Here is an 18,001-nt window from a genome sequence, read left to right on the forward strand (position 1 = left end):
ATTGCACTATTGTTTGTTTTGAAACTAACTTGAGAGTGCAATAAAAAAAAACTATAAATACTGTATGTAATTAATAAAATTTTTACCATATTGTCTTTGGTGCTGTTTTTCAGCCTCATCTATCCTTTTTTATTTTGAGAAATGTACGTATGTGGTGCCCAGACTTGTGAAGCATTAGGACTATTGTCTTCCTGTAGTTTTGAGGTAACTCAGTTGTGCTGTTAGTGCCAACGCTTTTTACTGGTTTATAAGAATAGCTGGTTGAACAAGTAATGCCAACTGTCTTTGTTGCCCTGTGGTTATGCGCCGTTTAATTAGTCGAATGAACAAACATCAGGAGCACAGCTCTATTCCATTCTCATACAACCGACCAGGTGTGTCTTCAGATAACATCTGAGACATTTCAGGTAAGAATTAAAATAATAGAAAATGTTTTTATTCAGTTTAAAACAGGTCCAACAGGCAAGCGAAATGTAGCAGTATATTCACTTTTAGACAACACAGGGGAAGCCAGTGAATCAAGAATATTTACAGGCATAGAGATGAAGTGTTTAAATTAGATATATCCTTGTACTGTGTTCAGCTGCACAAACTCATTTTCTTTAGAGGACAAATGCTGTTAAAATGTCAATGCTGTTTTTATGGCAGGTATTTCAACACCATTTATGGCTCCAATCCAACTTCAACTTGACATTCTTGTTGGTCATGTACTGTGATAACAAATGAGCAATGTGTATCAGCAGCATACAGATGGTACAGCGCACCACATTAACCAGCATGCTACTGCTTTCTGTCAGTTCCATCTATATGCAAGGACACCTCTCTGCCTACCAAGTGCACAAAAACTAAAGTACAGTACTTTGTATAAAAATAGACCAAAACAAGGCAAAATGTTGATTTAGACTGAGGATAACTGTAAATAACATTGCTGCAAGAGATTAACAATAAAAATACAGAAACGGGTATATTTACAGATGTTTTGGAGACAACAGCTGTTGATGCTTTGTACAGGATTTTCTATAATTAGTGCTCTTTTATTTCACAGAGCTGTTAAGGTTGAGAACACTTCATATAAACTGGGGGTTCAGAATCTGCAGGATGTGATGCATTTACTTTTTCTGGTTAATAGTCATGAAAGTCTCTAATTTGGAGACACAAACACTATGTTATTACATGTTAAAGCAAGCCAATAAATATCGTTTTTATCCAGAAAAGCAGTTATAGCCAAATAACTATTCTGTGATATCTGTGTGAAAGAAAACTATTTTTGTCCAGAAGCGAGAATTAAGTATAAAAGACAAAGTCTGTTCACTGTTCTTGCGTGCCCCAGGAAATATAGTCAGGCCTTGTTGCTGCGCTGTACTCGTCTACCAGCTGTTGGACAACTTCCCTCGAGTTGTCCAGCTCATCAAAGTTGTCCTTGAATATGTCCTCTTTGCGGAACTGCTCCAGGAAGGCCTCGCGCTTACGCAGTTTGTCGTACTGCCTGCATGTCCGCTCAAACAACTGCGGGACAGCAAAAAAGAAAAAGTGACATCAACGCTAACATCCCAAAGTGAGAAAAGAACCAAAAGGTTCTTTTTCAGATTTTTTTTTAGAACAATCACACTTTCTGTTTTGTTTCTTTGCCTTGGTGTTACGGGAAAGAAATGAAGTCTATTGCATGACTGAAACTTCTGTGTAACACTAATTTCCCCTTGCTTTAATTTTGGAACCTACATTCATGAGAAAACAAAGCACAGCAATATAACCACCAGTAAAGGCTTTCTAAATCACCTTAGATTGAGTAATATAATGAAATGACATGGCTATAGCTTCTTTTAGTTTTACAACTCGTTTTAAACCAGTAAAAAGATTACTTAGTTTTGAGGAAATGTCTTGTTTGGCAGCATGATAATCCAAAACCTAATTTTTCCTGGAATCCCCCATGAAATGCTGCTTGGGCAGCTCACTGCATATCCTCAACTATGAACAAGGACAGATTAAGGTCTCCACTACATAGCTACACACTGGAACTGAACATAACTTTCCAATATGCACTTACAGAGGAGATACTTGTGTGGTTGGCCATCATCAGGCCGCTGACTCGGTGAGCTGAGGGCAGGTACGGGGACTTTCTGGACAGAGCCACCTGGATGCTGGCGGGACCCCAGGGAATAAAGCTGGCAAGTTTACGTTCCCGGATCCTTTGGAGGCTTTTATGTACCTAGAGTCAGTTCACATATGTTTAAATATAGTCCTAACATAATTATGTTGGATCAGTTCAACACCTCAGACAACAGATGTACAATTGTACCTGTGTTGGGTCAACCTCCCCCTGGATGATGTTGAGGATGGCGATGTAGCAGTGGCTAGGCTGCCTCTCTCTTCCTGTGGACACCATCACATTCTTGGGTTGTAGGAGTCTCCTCATCACGTCCAGCACTGTGGTTTTCCTCACACTAGCAACCTGAGACACAGCAGGGTGATTGATTTCAAACGCAACACCATCGGGATTATTTTCTAATTTCACACGCATCACAAGGGACGCAACTCACCGACTGGTCAGTAGTGAGAGGTGTGTATCCAGTCATAAGGAAGTGGAGACGGGGTGTGGGGATGAGAGATGCGATCAGGCCAATAAGGTCATTGTTCATATAGCCTGGGTAGCGCAGAGTGGTTGTGCTTGCAGACATAATGGTGGAAACCTGCATGTATGAATGTTAAAGCAGACATTGACAAATTAAGCTCCTTTGAAATGTTATTTGTGCACTATATGCTCAATAGCTGTGTTTAAAAGACAGATACTTTATTGATAGAACAACTAAAATTATTGATCAGCTCTAGTGAAAACACAAATTTTTCATCTTCCCACAAAATAATAAAAATATATTATAAAAAAAAAACAAACAACAACCACGCACCCAAATGTAAATCAAACCCTAAGCTTTTCTTTTTTTTTGCCACTTGGCCCTAAAAAAAGTGTAGCTCAAGTCAAGCACTTTTAAACTGTTTGGAAAGTGAAGCCAAGTGTGGTTCTTTTCAAGAAATCTGAAATCCATTTTAAAGTTCAACTAACTTGTCAAACTAGTTTGTGCATCTTGTAATTTCTGCATTGGGCGCCACGTCTCGCGCAGTCTGTCTCAACATTTGTCTTTGTTCAAATACATCAAGGAAGACTGCAAACTACACCTATAACTAAGACCTGCTGACTGACAACCAAAAAGAGAGGCAGAGGCTCTAACACAGTGTTATATCACTCACTCACCAGCTGATTGATCTGGGAGAATGAGGGGTTCTGGATATGCAGCCTGTCGGTGGCAATCCGATTTAGAGCGGTGTTATCCAAAACCACCTGACGCACAAGCACAGTTCACATACAAAGGGCAATGATTAGACAAATGAAGAGGAAAAACAAGGGAGAGGGAAAAACTCTCCAGCAAAACAGTATAGTGAAAGCCAATACACTACTACAATGTTAAAGAAAGGGTGAGAGGATATCGCAGTAATGATGCAGTAAAGGAACCTCTTAAGAAGCAATACAGTGTGCTGTTGTTAGAGGAGTTGAATATAAAAGACACACTGTACAGTCTCAACAGAGGGACCAATTCTTGGGCAGATTCTATTAGCTCTGCGGCTAATTTAATCAACATGGGGGCCTTATGCAAGACCCTGGAGGAAGTAGGTATTAAAGGGGAAACACCATTAGACTGTCAGAGCATCTCAGACTAATACAATCACCAATTCAGGACTTAGATTTAATAAGTTCGATATTAGATAGGATTTGCTAGGGCTCAAGGCTGGCACTCCAATTTGCTTCTTTATTAGCCTGCTAGACAAGTAGTGAAGCAGCCTCAAGAGTAGATCTTCAACAAAGGAAAAGATAAGAGTTAGACAGTCTCTATCTGTCAGTAGCATCATAAAACAAGATTGTGCAATTCAAAATATAAACAAAATGCCATAAAAAGCATCCATCAAAGGCACCGTCAGCAATTAAGCTGTAGTGCTTAAAGCCAAGTGTCACATAATTTCACTTTAAAAGACAAATTACAACAGAGTAGTCAAATTGGGGGGAAAATATTTAACAGTTTTTGTATCTGTGTTATAATGTCACACTGAAAAGTTAAAATTAACATAAAACAGACCTTAAAGAAACCTTTTCAGTGAAGTATGGGTTCCTTATAAAAGGAGATAGCTACAGTAGTATACAGACTTTAAGTACTCACTGGCCACTTTATTAGGTATACCGTGTTAGACTCCCTCTGGCCTTCAGAACCACCTTAGTTCTTCATAACACAGATTCAACAAGGTGCTGGACACACTCCTCAGAGATTTTGGTCCATATTGACATGATAGTGTCTCATAACTGCCGCAGGTTTGGCCTAGCCCTTCTTCCTCTGACTGCTGACAAGGCATTTTTGGAGAACTGACACTCCCTGGATATTTTCCTTTTCTTTTTGGGGGGGCCCCATTCTCTGTAAACCCTAGACATCGTTGTGTGGGAAAAAACCCAGTAGGTCAGCAGTTTCTGAAATACTCAGATCAGCCCATTTGGAACCAACAACCATGCCGCATTCAAAATCACCTTTCTTCCCCCATTCTAACTCAGTCATGTTAACCAACATGCATTGGGTTGTTGCCATGTGATTGGATTTTTAGATGTCTGCATAAACAGGAAACTAAACAGCTGTACCCAATAAAGTGGCCAGTAAGCACATGTTAAGACATCTCATCTCAACATGTTAAATTTTATTGGGTGGAATAGCTGAACAATTTGGTTTGTTTTAACTTTATTTTGCATGGCATGGTTATAGGGTTTCCAAAAATGCTGATTGCTATATCCCTATGCCATCTTGTGAGATTATTTATGTCATTGGTGTGTAATGATGCCAAGAAAGCAATGGGATTAATTAGTATCCTTTCTTTTTTTCCTTTTTATAATGCTGCTGCTCACCACGCAGTCTGCATTCTGAGTGAGTCTCTTCAACGTCAGCAGTGAGTTGTATGGCTGAACAACCACATCACTCATCTCATCCTGGTTTGGGAAGACTGAGTAAGTCTGAACCAGCTTCTTTGGGTACCTGTGGGACAGAAATTATATATTATTTGCTCGTACTATACTGCAAGAAAAAGAAATACAAGGGATCAAGTCGAGTATGTGCATGCGGACCTGTCATTGAGCCTCTCCAGGAGATAGGATCCAAGCCCCGAGCCTGTCCCCCCAGCAATCGAGTGACACAGGACAAATCCCTGCAAAGACAAAGGATCACTCAATACCTTCAATTTCAAGCTACAGAGTGCGCCACACATGTGCGAACCTTACTGTGAACTCTTCTGAAGCAGAACGTTAAATGTGCCTGTGGGTGTGCAAATGCCTCTTTTCCTCTGCAGTTATATAAATGGGAACGCAGCCCCACCTCACAAATAGGCTCCCTCACCCCCCCAAGACAGCCCAGTAATACCTGCCTTCTTCACTCGCCCGGCTATTATCACCAGACATACCGCACGCCACACCCTGCCAACATACACATGCCCACAGCAGCTCGGCCCACCTTCCTATCCAATGCACACACGAGTGCACACACTAAATAATAATGTGGGGTCATAATGTGAATGAGTTACAGAAATTGCAGACCTTCGAAAGGAAATGCGACTGTTATTTTATGGGAGGTTGGCAGCTGAAGAAAGTTCACCCCAAAAAAAAAAAAAAAAAAAAAAGGACGCTAAGAATAATAGTGAGGCATGGCTAGGGCTGTGCTGGTTTTAAGATGACAGGCTCTGGCACCATTTTAGCATGCCGTTTCTATCAAGTCATTCATTTCTACATGCATTTTACCACAACAAAAACAAAACGCAACCCTTAAAGACTGAGAGAAATCATGCCTGAGTAAAATCCACCACTCCATAACAGTATTCAGACAACGAATGGGTTTACTCAGTCTAGACTGAGCTTCACCTCCAAAAAGTCACTGAAAAGAAACACAAATCAACCCCAGAGACACCAAAACTGCCCACGTGACCACAAAGAAAGACAAAATGATCGCAAAATGACAACAAAGAGACACTGAGACACCAACTGCTCCACTACAAAGAGACACAAAATGACCACAGAGCGACACAAAATGATGACAGACATTATCAGTTAACCAGATCACAAAGAGACAAATGGAACTGCAGCATGACCACAAAACTACAAAGAAACACAAAACAAGCTACAAGGTGTAAGTATATCCATATCAGACAGAAAATCCCTGTAATTTCAACAGGTTCAAAAGTAATCCCCTCACATTAACAACAAATACCTGACACTTTAATGCATGAATAAGGTTTAGGCTACAGTTTCAAGCTGCTCTTAAAAATGTAATATTTCTACACACATCCATATCAATTTACTCTTAAATCAATTTTTAAAATTCCACACTGCCACAGCCTCAATCGTCCCAGCCCTCTGGGATAGTCAGTATGTGATAAAAGATAAACTTGCCTCCAAGCTGTCGCTGCCATCTGCCTCTCTGTCAATAATGTCGAAGATGTCTTCTTGAATTTTTTTTCCCTAGAGGTAGAGAATCCAGAGCAGATTTTAGATGTGTTATTAAATTTTTTATTGAGATTAATGGGGTAAGGGTAAAAAAAACAAAAAGAAAAAAGTAGGTTATATCAGGTGATCACCTGTGCATAGCCACTAGCCCAGTTGTTCCCAGCACCTCCACCATGCTCAGACAGGTAGATGTTCTCTGGGTTGTACAGGTTTGCATATGGGGAGTTAAGGATGGAGTGGATCACGCGGGGCTCTAAGTCGAGGAGAACTGCACGAGGGATGTAGTGCTCATCGTCAGCCTTTGGGGTTTTAATCAAAAACAAGCGGTTAGATGAAAACACTGCAGTGTTGAGCTTGTCGTCTCCCTGCAGGAGCTTGGTTCTTACAGTTTACGATACAAGCATGCCACCTAGTCGCAAATAATATGATTGCACTTCAGCTGCATAGAAGCATCATCACACTGGAGACGTTGTACACTCTGCGGTGCAGAAAATGTAGGCTGATTGTAACACATAGCAAGAGACTATGTGCTACGAAGCAGAATACTTCTGCTCCACTTACCTGATAGAAGAATACATCCTTTCTGTCGGTCCCTTCTGTAGCAAACTCCTCAACAATCCCCTCTGGACTTATGCCATGCTCAGCACACAGCTGCTTCCAAAACTCAAATCCGACTGAGTAACAGGGAAGGGGCACAAGTAAACAAAACATGTTCATTTTGACTACTCAAACTGGTACAACTTTACTCTAAATGCACGGATGCCCGTTACCATAAAATGCATATCATAAAGGCACCTGATGGTAACCACACAATATGCACAAGTTAACATTATGTTTATAGACACTATTAGTCAATTGGTAAGCTAGGATACAAGGTCGTTGTTTCTGTTACATTTAAAGTTAGCTCGACTTATTATTAGCAGTTAGCTACTGTCGTTACACAGCAGAATACATGGCAATCTGATGACATCTCGCACAGCTAACAATAAAAAAAGCTGTAGCGGTTTCAACGCTATCAACGTCTTTGCACGTACTTTGGTTTCCGCACTGTCCGAGCTGAAGCGTTATGATTTCCCGCGGCATGTTCCGTCTTCAGTCGCCCCTTATTTAGCTAGCTCTTGTAGTCTGCCTGCTAGCTAAATAATAGAAGAAAATAGCCACTGCTTTCACACCGCTTCACCTCTGCCCGCTCCTTCCCGCTTGGTCCTGCGGTGACGCTTCAAGCAGACTTCTTCTACTGTTGGTTAGCGAGTCGCAAGGCGACTCTAAACGTGTGCTGCCACCGGTCGTGTCGGAGTGTGTAGTGCTGTAAGGAACCGTAAAATATGCCTTACATCATCTGTCAACCTGTCCATCACCAATGCAAGCAAGAAGGGGCTCAGAGACACTCTTACTGCACACCCCAGCTTGCTTTGTTGCCTGGTCTACACAATGCAACTCTTTCTGACCGTCTATATGCTTTTCAATCAAGACTCTGAAAGCAAACATCGCATCTGTATTGTTCTTTCTCATTTTTAAGCAAGACTGCAGCTTCCTGATCATCACCTTTATTCAATTTCTCTTTCCCATAGCTTCATTGTATGGCTTATCAGCTTTTCGCCCAAGTAGAGCTTTGAATATTATCCCTTGTTCTTGAAAATGTATACCAACACACTTCTCCATTCCTCAGATTCTCCATTCTCCAAGATTGTGTTAAACAATATGGTTAAAAAATTCCACTCTCATAGACATCTCCATACCTCCACACTTATGTAATCTTGGCCAACTGCCTCTCCACTCTTCATCCCCTTCATTCTCTTCATAGCTACTTCCTCCTTACTAATCCTCTGCCCTTCCTGATTCACTAACTGTCCTCCATCTCTCCCCTCTGTTATTTTCGTTATTCATTAGCTCTTCAATGTACTCAGCACACTCTTTAGTACAGCTTCCATCTGTAATCAGTCTAACCTGCTGCACATCCTTTCATTATAAACATTATATAATAATAATAATAATAATAATAATAATAATAATAATAATAATAATAATAATAATAATAATAATAATAAGTGTTCCCCTTGTTTGTATTCATCAATGTCATTATAGAATGTGACCACAAGGGGACAGTGTAGACACATTTTAAAATGCTCAACTGTAAGCCCACTGTCTATGAGATAAATTACAGTAGCTAAATAAACAGGTATACAGTTAAATTTAGATAATTTAGACAGGGAAGTAAAGTTCTTTTCATAACAAGCCGTTTTCATTAATAGGTCGTAAGTAATGAATTGTACGAGATTATATTTTTAATAGGCTTAAAATCATGATGAATAAAGAGGGAAGAAGTGGGTGGTTGTGGACAGCTTAATCGAAAATGGGTTAGGTTTTTGGTGTGGAAAATTACAGTCGCAATAGCGCTTTCATTTTCAACTTTGCCGACGAAGTGCTTCAAAATAAGCAAAGATGTTCCTACTGCACCTGAATGCCTCATGACGCAGGGCCAAAGTGTATTGTGATTGGGCCGCTGACGGCTCAGAAAAACAGGTGACGCCATATTGTAAGTTCTCCGAATCGAGCGCCGCATTTCTGCAAAAAAATGACAAAATAGTAAGTGTTAGCTGCTTTTGAAACGTTTATCCATTTGCTTTGATAAAATATTTTATTTTAATATAGTCAAATGTGTGTTGTTAGACCATAATAAAGTGGTTTGGCTGGCGTCATTTGCTTTTAGCTTAAAAATCCGTTAGCATAAATGTTAGTGGAGCGGCGCTGTGGCGCTCCTTATGAAGCTGTTTACATGGTTCCACTTAGCTTAAATCTTTATTTTACAGGCTTACTTTGTCAGGAGTAGGACGCTGAGATGACTCACACTGGAACAATGCAAGGGGCAGACGTGGGGGATTGCTCTGCTAATCAGAGCGCTGATATCTGCCTTCGAAGTCGTTCATGCTCTAGCGAAAGAGATGGCCAAGTACGAGCTGTCAAAGCTGCTCTCCAGTCCAGGCTGGGGCCCTATGAGCCTGTCCTGACCTACCTGCAGTCTGTCCTGGTCTGGGAAAAACCCTTTCATTGTGTCCTTCTCTACATTGTGATCAACGTTGTGTTCTGGTAAGTTTTAGCTTGTGTTAGTTTGTGAGTTATGTTTCCTCAGTGTCTCTGTGTTACAGTTGCCGACATCCAGACAACACCAAGAGGCAAGACAGCGTGACTGGAAGCAGATGGTTCTTATACACAATGCAAATCTTTTGCCTGTCAGTTCAAGATAAAGCAGCTGGCTGAGTGGCGGTACTATTTTTATGCACACTCTGCAGGGACTTTTCACTCAACTTTAATGCTCCAAACTGTTGCTTTTAATCTTGAAATCTGTGTAATGCTGTGGATTATCTCTACCAATTTTACCAGTGAGCCTGTAAAGGTCAAATCTACAGTTAGTGTCATGGGGATAAGAGGGGAAGTTGTTTCACTATATGAATATGTAAGTATGTTTGAGTGTTTCACTGGGCCAAATTTTGGCTTACTTAGTTGACCTGGGTATTGCTAGATGTACAGGAAGGATCATTGACCTGACACATGGAAAGAAAGCCTGACTGGTGGGCATTTTTGCAGAGGTCTGGCGTTCAGCCTGAATTTGATTAGACCACCAAGCGTTTCAGAACGTTTACACTGCATCTGCTTTATCTTTGCTTCTGCACACACATAATGGTGCAGGCCATTTTCAGCCCAGAGTGATGCAGCCGTAACCCCAAAGTGACTGAAAGTTAGACATTAACAAGGGCAGCCGCTCTCACAGTAGGACAGGGTTGTCCTGATTTTCAACATACAGGTGGCGGATGACAAACTCGTGAAACCACGAGCTGCATTTTCAGTGCTGAGCACTTGTTGTGTTCTCATTTTTCAGTGACCCAACTTTCCATAAACATTTTCACATTGCTTTTGTTACTGTCACTTCTAATTACAGCATTAACCCAAATACTGACACCCCTTGTTCTGCCAGCAAATTCTTTGTTAGGTTAATCTCTAACCGGTGATTGGCAGAATCCTGCAGCATTGTTGTTCCCATTACATTTTGGAGTCTTGTGATCTGAAAATGGAGCAGCAGTTGGGATTTAGTTAGGGTTGTGTGCAAGACAGAAAGATGGAAAAAACCCTGAAACCTTATGTATAGTTAGACTACATTTTTTACAATATGAACATCTGTTAGTCTGTTGGATTAATATCATCTAAATGTTTATTGATATAATTGATATTACAGTAGTGTGTGGAGTTAAAAGAAATGGTCAAATACTCTACTTACTGCCAACCTTCTTGTTTAAAATACATTTGTGTAAGACACCAGAGGGTGGGCTTTCTTTCTTATTCTGACTTTGACAATAATAAATGGAATTTGCTCAGACTGTCTTGCGGTTTAATTAATTTTGCATTAACTTTTTAATTACATTGCTCTGTGATTGTTTATGCCTATGAAAGCAAGAAATAGATGCACTGTGTTCATGTGTTTTCTGTGGTTTATCCCCTGCCAGGTTCTTCGCTCTGACCTCACTGCGCCTGATATTCCTGTCGGCATCTGGCATGGTTGTACTCGTCTGTCTAGATACCTGGAGAAATAAGATCTGGCCAGAGATTAGAGGTGCTAAATTTTGTCTCAATGTATATTTGTATATTTAAGAGAATACATCATATTCTGCATTTTCCTTTTTTTCCGCTTCTGGAATGTCATAGATTGTGCAAAATGCAGCCAATTCAATCCCTAATGTACTGTGGCTGTAGCAAATGTACTTTTGTTCCTAGAATAAATGTGACATCAGTCAGCAGCCTTGTACTCTGGACTTTGAAAGTGATCTGTATTAGTCATGAAACGGTTCATCTTTGGCAGTGGTTTTTAAAATCCCGAAGACACTGTAGATGAAAGCCAAGCAAATGTCTAAATAATGTATACATAATGTTACACAGTGATATTTAATGTTTCTTAAAGTGATGAATGTTCTCTCCCTTTACAGTCAGAAAGCTGGATGAATCAGAAAATGAGAGGTTTGTAGCCACTGTTGTTTTTTTTTTTTTGTTGTTTTTTTTTATTCTCATATTGCAGCATTAGTTGAATGATAAGGAGTTGATTAAGCAGTAAGGAGTTAAATGATTGTGTCCCTGTCTAGCTGGGGTCTGGTGCATCCTGGCACCCTCAGTGTGCCTGAATTGTGCCACCATATTGCTGAGGCCTGGGTCAGTGGAGTGGTTGTGAAATCCAGTATTGTGCAGTACAAGCGTCAAAATCCTGGCACAGTGAGAGCTACACACAATAACACAATGACTTCATTCTGTATCACAACACCTATTGTATGATTTTTAAGTTATCCCTGTTTGATTTACCTATTATCCTTTTCTAATTTTTTTTCCTTCACTGGTTTATTAACTCGGTCACACTAGAGGAAAAATAGGCGGTTGACCAATGATTGCGCAGAATTTTTTTCACATTGGGCGAGCAACTTGTGGTTGAGCATGCAACCTTTGAACATTCAACCATCAACCTTTGGGAGACCATTTTTTAATCACAAGGCGACCTGTTGGGAGGCAACACCCAGTCACAGTCCAAGTTGGACTTATTGGAGTCGCTCAGACAGTTTGGCAGAGGCTTGAAGAAAATTGTTGTCTAATTTGTAAACACAAACAGTTGGAGTCGGTCTGTAACGATGGACACAACTTACATGTGACGATTATCTTTGCAATAGATCGTTCTAGTCAGCTGCTTGTTTTCTTGTTATATTCCTGTATAATATCAGTTACTGAGCAGCTATCTTTGTCCAGTTAAATCACAGTTATTGCTGTTTTATCATTGTCACTTTAAAGACTGCAACTGACTGTGATTTGTCATTGTCCTGCTCGCCATCTTTAAAGTTACCATTTCGAAGAGATTCCACATGTTCATTGCACGGGGTTGGAATACTTTTGGTCGTGATACGGTCTCCTGTTTTCCCTAGTGTGACTGTAGCTGTGGATAAGTGCACCATGGGCAACACGATATGGTGTTGTTGACTATTTTCTGTGTGTGTGTGTGTTTTTTGTTTGTTTGCTTGTTTTTTGTTTGTTTTTGTTTTTCCGGCTCTTCTGTGACAGTTTTGCATCGTGACCTGTGGAGTGTTCAGCTGTTTGGCTATCATTGGACGCTACATTCCTGGATTAGTGCTCTCCTACTCTGCTTGTGAGTCCGAGCAGTTTATCCAGTTCTAATTAAAAACCCACGCCTCTTCACAGAACTATGTTGGCAAAGAAACTCTGCCTGACTAGTCTAATTAAAAGTGCATGGGTGGGGAAACCAGATCTGTGGGGGCTCAGTACCGGGGCCTGATCTGTGAGGTGATTAAAATGTGGATGAGGCAGACCAGGCAGGAGTGAAAGAGCCAGGCAGAAAGCTAAGGAGGTCAGACAGAGACCAAGCTAATCTCCTAACCTTCAACCAGTAGGCTGCAAAGCTGGGCAAGGAGGACATCTGACGTCTGAAACAATCCAAACATCAGCTTGTACTCTACATATTAAACCTCTATTCCCTGTCCCTCAGTTTTTCTTTATCACAAAAAAAAGTCAACAGGCTATCTTTCTGTAGTGAAATACTGCACTTTAATAGAAATGTCCCTCTTCTCTATCTTAACTAGTATTCTCTCTGCCCCTCCTCTAGTGTTAGCTACTCTCCTGACTCCTCTGGCAGCCTATCACAAGCTTTTCCAGCATCTTGGCATCAAGCTGGAGCCAGTCCTGCAGCGGCTGGACTTCAGCGTTCGTGGATACATGATGTTAAAGCCCATTGACAATCAGTGTAAGTTGTAAACCAAATTGTATCGTGTATATTTGTACTAGAATTGGCAGCTAACTGGATTTTATGTAAATTTATTCGTTTGAGATGAAACTGTTGTTAAGACAATTTCCACTCCAGTAAATGAGACCAAAGTGCAAATATCAGAGTAGAGATAGTGATGTAAAGTGGGTTTTTTTTTCTTTGTTTGTTGATTAATCTGTTAATCAGTTCTAATTTTACAAACCATTTCTAAAACTGGTTGTCCTGCACACTGTGTATTTAACTACTACAGTTAAAATAAGCTGGACTCAGTAATTATTTGTTGTCTTGGTCACTCCACTCTGCAGTCCTACGAAGACCTCTACATGGTGCAGCCTCGGGTGAAGCCAGTGACAGTGAGGAGGAGTTGGCCGCTTTTTGCCCAACAGTAAGGCTGTTGCACTTCTAAAGCTCTTAATATTTTAATCAAACTGTTACTCACTATGCCTGCCTTTCTATTGTTTAAAGTCGGGGACATCATTCCTGAAATTTGTCTTCAAATATAGTTTTTGTTTTTGTTCATATTGTGATCTAGTAATTATGTCAACATACACAAAATGCTTCCTAAAGCAGAAGTAAACTTTTATATTTAAAGTGTTCATAATGAGTAATGTGAATTTGTGAAAAAAATCTTAGTCTTTACAATTCTATAAATTAAAATTTAAAGTCTGTCCAGGTTTTTTTTTTTCTCTTTTAGTGAACATGAGTTGTTGTTAGTCAACAGTGTTGGTTACAAGGTTATAAAATGAAACGAAAGATGAAACATTCACTGCACCTATTGCTTTTTCAGCACACTGTTAGCTACAGCAGCACGTCAGCACCATTTCCTGTTGTGGTTAGGAACGTCACAAAATGTACCTGTTTATTTTTGTGTTAATGTGTGTTTGTGGCAAAGCCTGCAGATGGTAAAAGGATGAGAAACAAGCAGAGAGTCAAACTAAGAATGTTTCTCTGTTTATGTCAGAGTCGGAGTTACCAGCTTGACTGCCATCTTAAAAAAATGCACCACAGCACAGCCTAAACCATTTCATTTTGTCTCCTAGTTTGATGATGCTGTTGTTGCGAAGGAGCTTGCACTGACCGACTCCGAGCATTCTGATGCTGAGGCTTCTTATACTGACAATGGAACATTTAACCTGTCACGTGGCCAGACCCCACTGACTGAAGGCTCTGAGGGTATGTATGCCAAAAAGACGGACTTCTTACCTCGATTTCCTGGTTAGTTCATGCTTCTGATCTTCTCCCTGTCTGTATTCCGGCCAGATTTTGACAGGCATAGTGATGCTGAAGAATCCTTTGCCCAGGACCTCCCAGACTTCCCCTCCATAAACCCTGATGCCACTCTGATGGATGATGATGATGACACGAGCATTGGACTGCCTAGCCTGGGTCTGTCTGGGCTAGCTAGTCACCGGGCTTCAGTGCTGGATGTGGAATCTCATCTTGACTCAGACCAAGAGGATCTAGATGCTGAACTTTCTCTTAGCAGCCTGCCACCTGCCTCTAATATCACTGGAGACTTGGCTGGAGTCATTGCCAGCAACATGATCCAGGCAGCAATAGCCGGGGCACTGCAACCACGGCCTCCTGCTGCCCAACGCAGAGAAGGTCCCCCCAGGGCCGGGGCCCACCGAAGCTATCGCAAGCAGTCCAGCTCTGAGCTAGACACAGACTTGGATGGAGAAGACTTTGAGATGCTGGATCAGTCTGAACTAAACCAGCTGGATCCCTTCAGTGAAGGTGCAGGTTCTAGACGGGGAGAGAGCCAGGGGTCTAACTTTTTGTCTAGCCTGCTTGGTAAACCACAGTAAGGTGTGTGTGTCTGTGTGTGCACAGCTTGAATGTGTGTTGATAAAGTATGAGAATGTGTGTGGGAGATGGTTTTAGGTTCCAGCACCCCTGCTCCTGATTAGCATCAGTTTATCACTGTGAAGTATTTCATATTTTCTATCTTTTCAGACTCTCTTTGCTGTAGTTTGAAAATGTGATCATCCAGAAAACTTTTACTTCGTAGGCTGAGCAATAGGTAACACAATAACATATATAAAACACATTCAAACATTAAATATACCAGCATTATTGAGCCTTTTTGCAGTCTTGTAACTTTACACACCACTCAGTTACAAGGTACAAGTACTTGTTGACTTCAAATGAAAGCCAGAGGCCATCAGATCTTTTCTACACCGAGGTCTAGACATACAGGGCTATTAACACAGGACCAAATGTGACATTCCTCTTGGTTGAGCTGAGCCATGTTTTAGTACTGATATTGTGCAACAGCCTTTTATATAAAAGCTTATTTAGGCATTGCAGTATTTGGATGTATCAGCCCTTCAATAAGTAGTAGCTCATGTTCATGTTGATACTCGGCTGTCTTTAACACGATCTGATGGAAGAGGATTAATTTGATGGTGCACCATCGAATTCATTTAGAGAATCATTTAGACAATTTAAACACTTGACAGCAGTTGCATATTTAGTCAGTGATTATGTTCTTCAATGAAGGTGAATGATATCTGGATAAAGTTCAACATTTTCTATTTTCCTTTTCTCTTGACTAACAGGAACGCATTCAAAGTTTATTTTGTCACAATAGTCTTATGTGGCCCAAAGTAGCTCTGTTACATTTGTGTTAATGAATTTGTTCCTCACATCAGAACATGCTTCTTTTTCGCGTGTGAGTAATTTCTGATTTTATATTTTTTTTCCATTTTCCTGCCCTTTAAAATGGCTCAATTACCTTGTGTGCATGTTAAATACCTGGAATGAGCCCTCGGGTTTGTTTGCGATTCAGTTTTTTGTTTGTTTTTGTTTTGTTTTTTAAAGAAAAAATTTAAAATAGTCTCTTTATGTCTTACCACTCTTGTATTCTATCTGGTTGACCTTCAAACTGACCTTCTTTTTTTTTTTTTTTTTAAAGAGAAAATTATATTCTCAAGGCTCTTTTACAATCTTAATAGGCGACCTTGTTTACATCAAGTTTGGATAGGAAGTTAACCTCATATCTTTTTTTAAGTGTTATTTTATAGTGGCTTTTGCTGGTCGGCCTGATTTCCTATACATGGACAAACCATGTCTGTATAATGTTTTAGAGTGGAAATGGCACTTGAAATTTCCATGAGCCACAAGTGAGATTTACTGAAATGCACATATGAAAAGTTAAAATGCTGGTTGTTTAATAGAGGGAAAAAACATCACTGTTTTCAATTGTGTTATTTTGAGAAGAAAATCGTAGCTGCAATTTTAGCACAGTATAGAAAAAAATCTGCTGGATTCAGAATTTAAATAGAACAATGTAAACTGATGGGAAATTGCAGAAAATAAATGTTACTAAATTAGTTGGACTTGGTTTGACCATATCAGTTAACAAGAATGTTTCTGTAGGCTGTTCTATGAGAAGTCCTCATCATGAGGGATTTGTAGGCTGTTTGTAATGTAATGTGCATAGTAGTGCATTTCCTTCTGTGTAACTGGTTTTGATATGTTTTGATGTGCAAATCATATTAAATAAAATGTTTGCAATTAACTGTCTCTCTGTTTATCAAAGGTGCTCTTAAGGCAATTCAGATGTACTTCATTTAATACTGAAAAGCTCTGGAACAACTAGAAAACCAGTCACGGCCTAATTTGACATTTGTGTTTTATTCCGTTTTAGATGGATCATCATAGCTGTGGACTTCAAAGAGCTGCAAGGGAATTTGATTTCTCTAAAGCAGTCTTTGGATAATAAAAACATTTTGTGTCACATTTGGTCACATGTCAAAGGTGTCCTGTTGGCCATTTAAAGTACAGTTGACTCATTGCCATTGTGGTCATAAGGTGATAGACATAGTCACTAACAATACACAGGTTGGCTGTGGCATTTAAACAATGCTCAGCAGGGGAAGTCTCAAATGTCCCAGGAAAGGGTGGACCAAAGACCAGCTTTTCAGTGTCATTATGTTTTTGTTTAGGAATTTTTTTGTTCTTCAATTCCTAATTTTTCTGTTTTGGAGCATTATTTTAGGGTCCCCCCGTGACACGTTTGTTTTCATTTTGTTAGACATGGCACAGTTGAAAATAAAAGAAGACCACACTAGTTTGTCATGTTGTGATATTTTGATATATTTTGATGACATACTTTTTGTTGATCTTATTATATAATGGGTAAATATCACCTGGCAGTAGTGATTGTGTTACTATTTATTGCGATAGTGTTCTAGGGTTAAGCAGCCCAAACTGTGCCTAGAAAATATGCCACACATGATATCACCACCAGCACCAACATTTGTTTTAATGTTTAGATCAAATTCTGATCCTACCATCTGAATGTTACAGCACAAATTGAGACCCACCAGACCAGGCAACGTTTTTCTAACCTTTTAATTTGATGAGATACCCAGTAAGATTTTCTTCTGTAGCCCATCTTTCTTCAAAGTTCAACATTTAGAGATGCTCTTCTGTATATCTTGTTTATTGCACCCTGGTCATTCTCCTCTGACATTGAGACATTTTCACCCAGAGAATTGCAGCAACTCTTTTCTGATCATTCTCAGTAAACCCGAAAATATGGTTGTGAGGGAAAATTCCAGTAGGTCAGCAGTGTCTAAGATTCTCAGACCAACAACCATGCCACGTTCAAAGTCATCCAAATCTCCTTTTTTCCCTCATTGTGATGCTTTGTTTGAACGTCAGCAGGTCAT

General features: G+C 40.1%; 2 protein-coding genes across 2 annotated transcripts; one reads left to right on the forward strand and one right to left on the reverse strand.

Moving 5' to 3' along the window:
- Nucleotides 1–414: 414 nt before the first annotated feature.
- Nucleotides 415–7,743, reverse strand: tubg1 (tubulin, gamma 1). The gene is made up of 11 exons (XM_026164415.2): nt 7,552–7,743; nt 7,079–7,191; nt 6,649–6,816; nt 6,464–6,532; nt 5,150–5,229; nt 4,934–5,060; nt 3,248–3,334; nt 2,538–2,687; nt 2,297–2,449; nt 2,045–2,206; nt 415–1,506 (listed from the first exon to the last, which is right to left on the reverse strand). Exons 1-11 carry the CDS (start codon nt 7,598–7,600, stop codon nt 1,309–1,311), a joined length of 1,356 nt encoding a protein of 451 aa, XP_026020200.1. The 5' UTR covers nt 7,601–7,743; the 3' UTR covers nt 415–1,308.
- A 1,240-nt stretch (nt 7,744–8,983) lies between these two features.
- retreg3 (reticulophagy regulator family member 3) lies at nt 8,984–16,845 on the forward strand. Its single transcript, XM_026164412.2, has 10 exons — nt 8,984–9,103; nt 9,328–9,604; nt 11,017–11,123; nt 11,494–11,524; nt 11,647–11,773; nt 12,605–12,689; nt 13,164–13,301; nt 13,628–13,707; nt 14,363–14,495; nt 14,583–16,845. The coding sequence occupies exons 2-10, from the start codon at nt 9,357–9,359 to the stop codon at nt 15,128–15,130; spliced, it is 1,497 nt and encodes a 498-aa protein (XP_026020197.2). The 5' UTR covers nt 8,984–9,103; nt 9,328–9,356; the 3' UTR covers nt 15,131–16,845.
- The last annotated feature ends 1,156 nt before the right edge of the window (nt 16,846–18,001 follow it).

The sequence above is a fragment of the Astatotilapia calliptera genome, chromosome 4 (assembly GCF_964374335.1).
Source record: "Astatotilapia calliptera chromosome 4, fAstCal68.1, whole genome shotgun sequence".
Lineage (NCBI taxonomy): Eukaryota > Metazoa > Chordata > Actinopteri > Cichliformes > Cichlidae > Astatotilapia > Astatotilapia calliptera.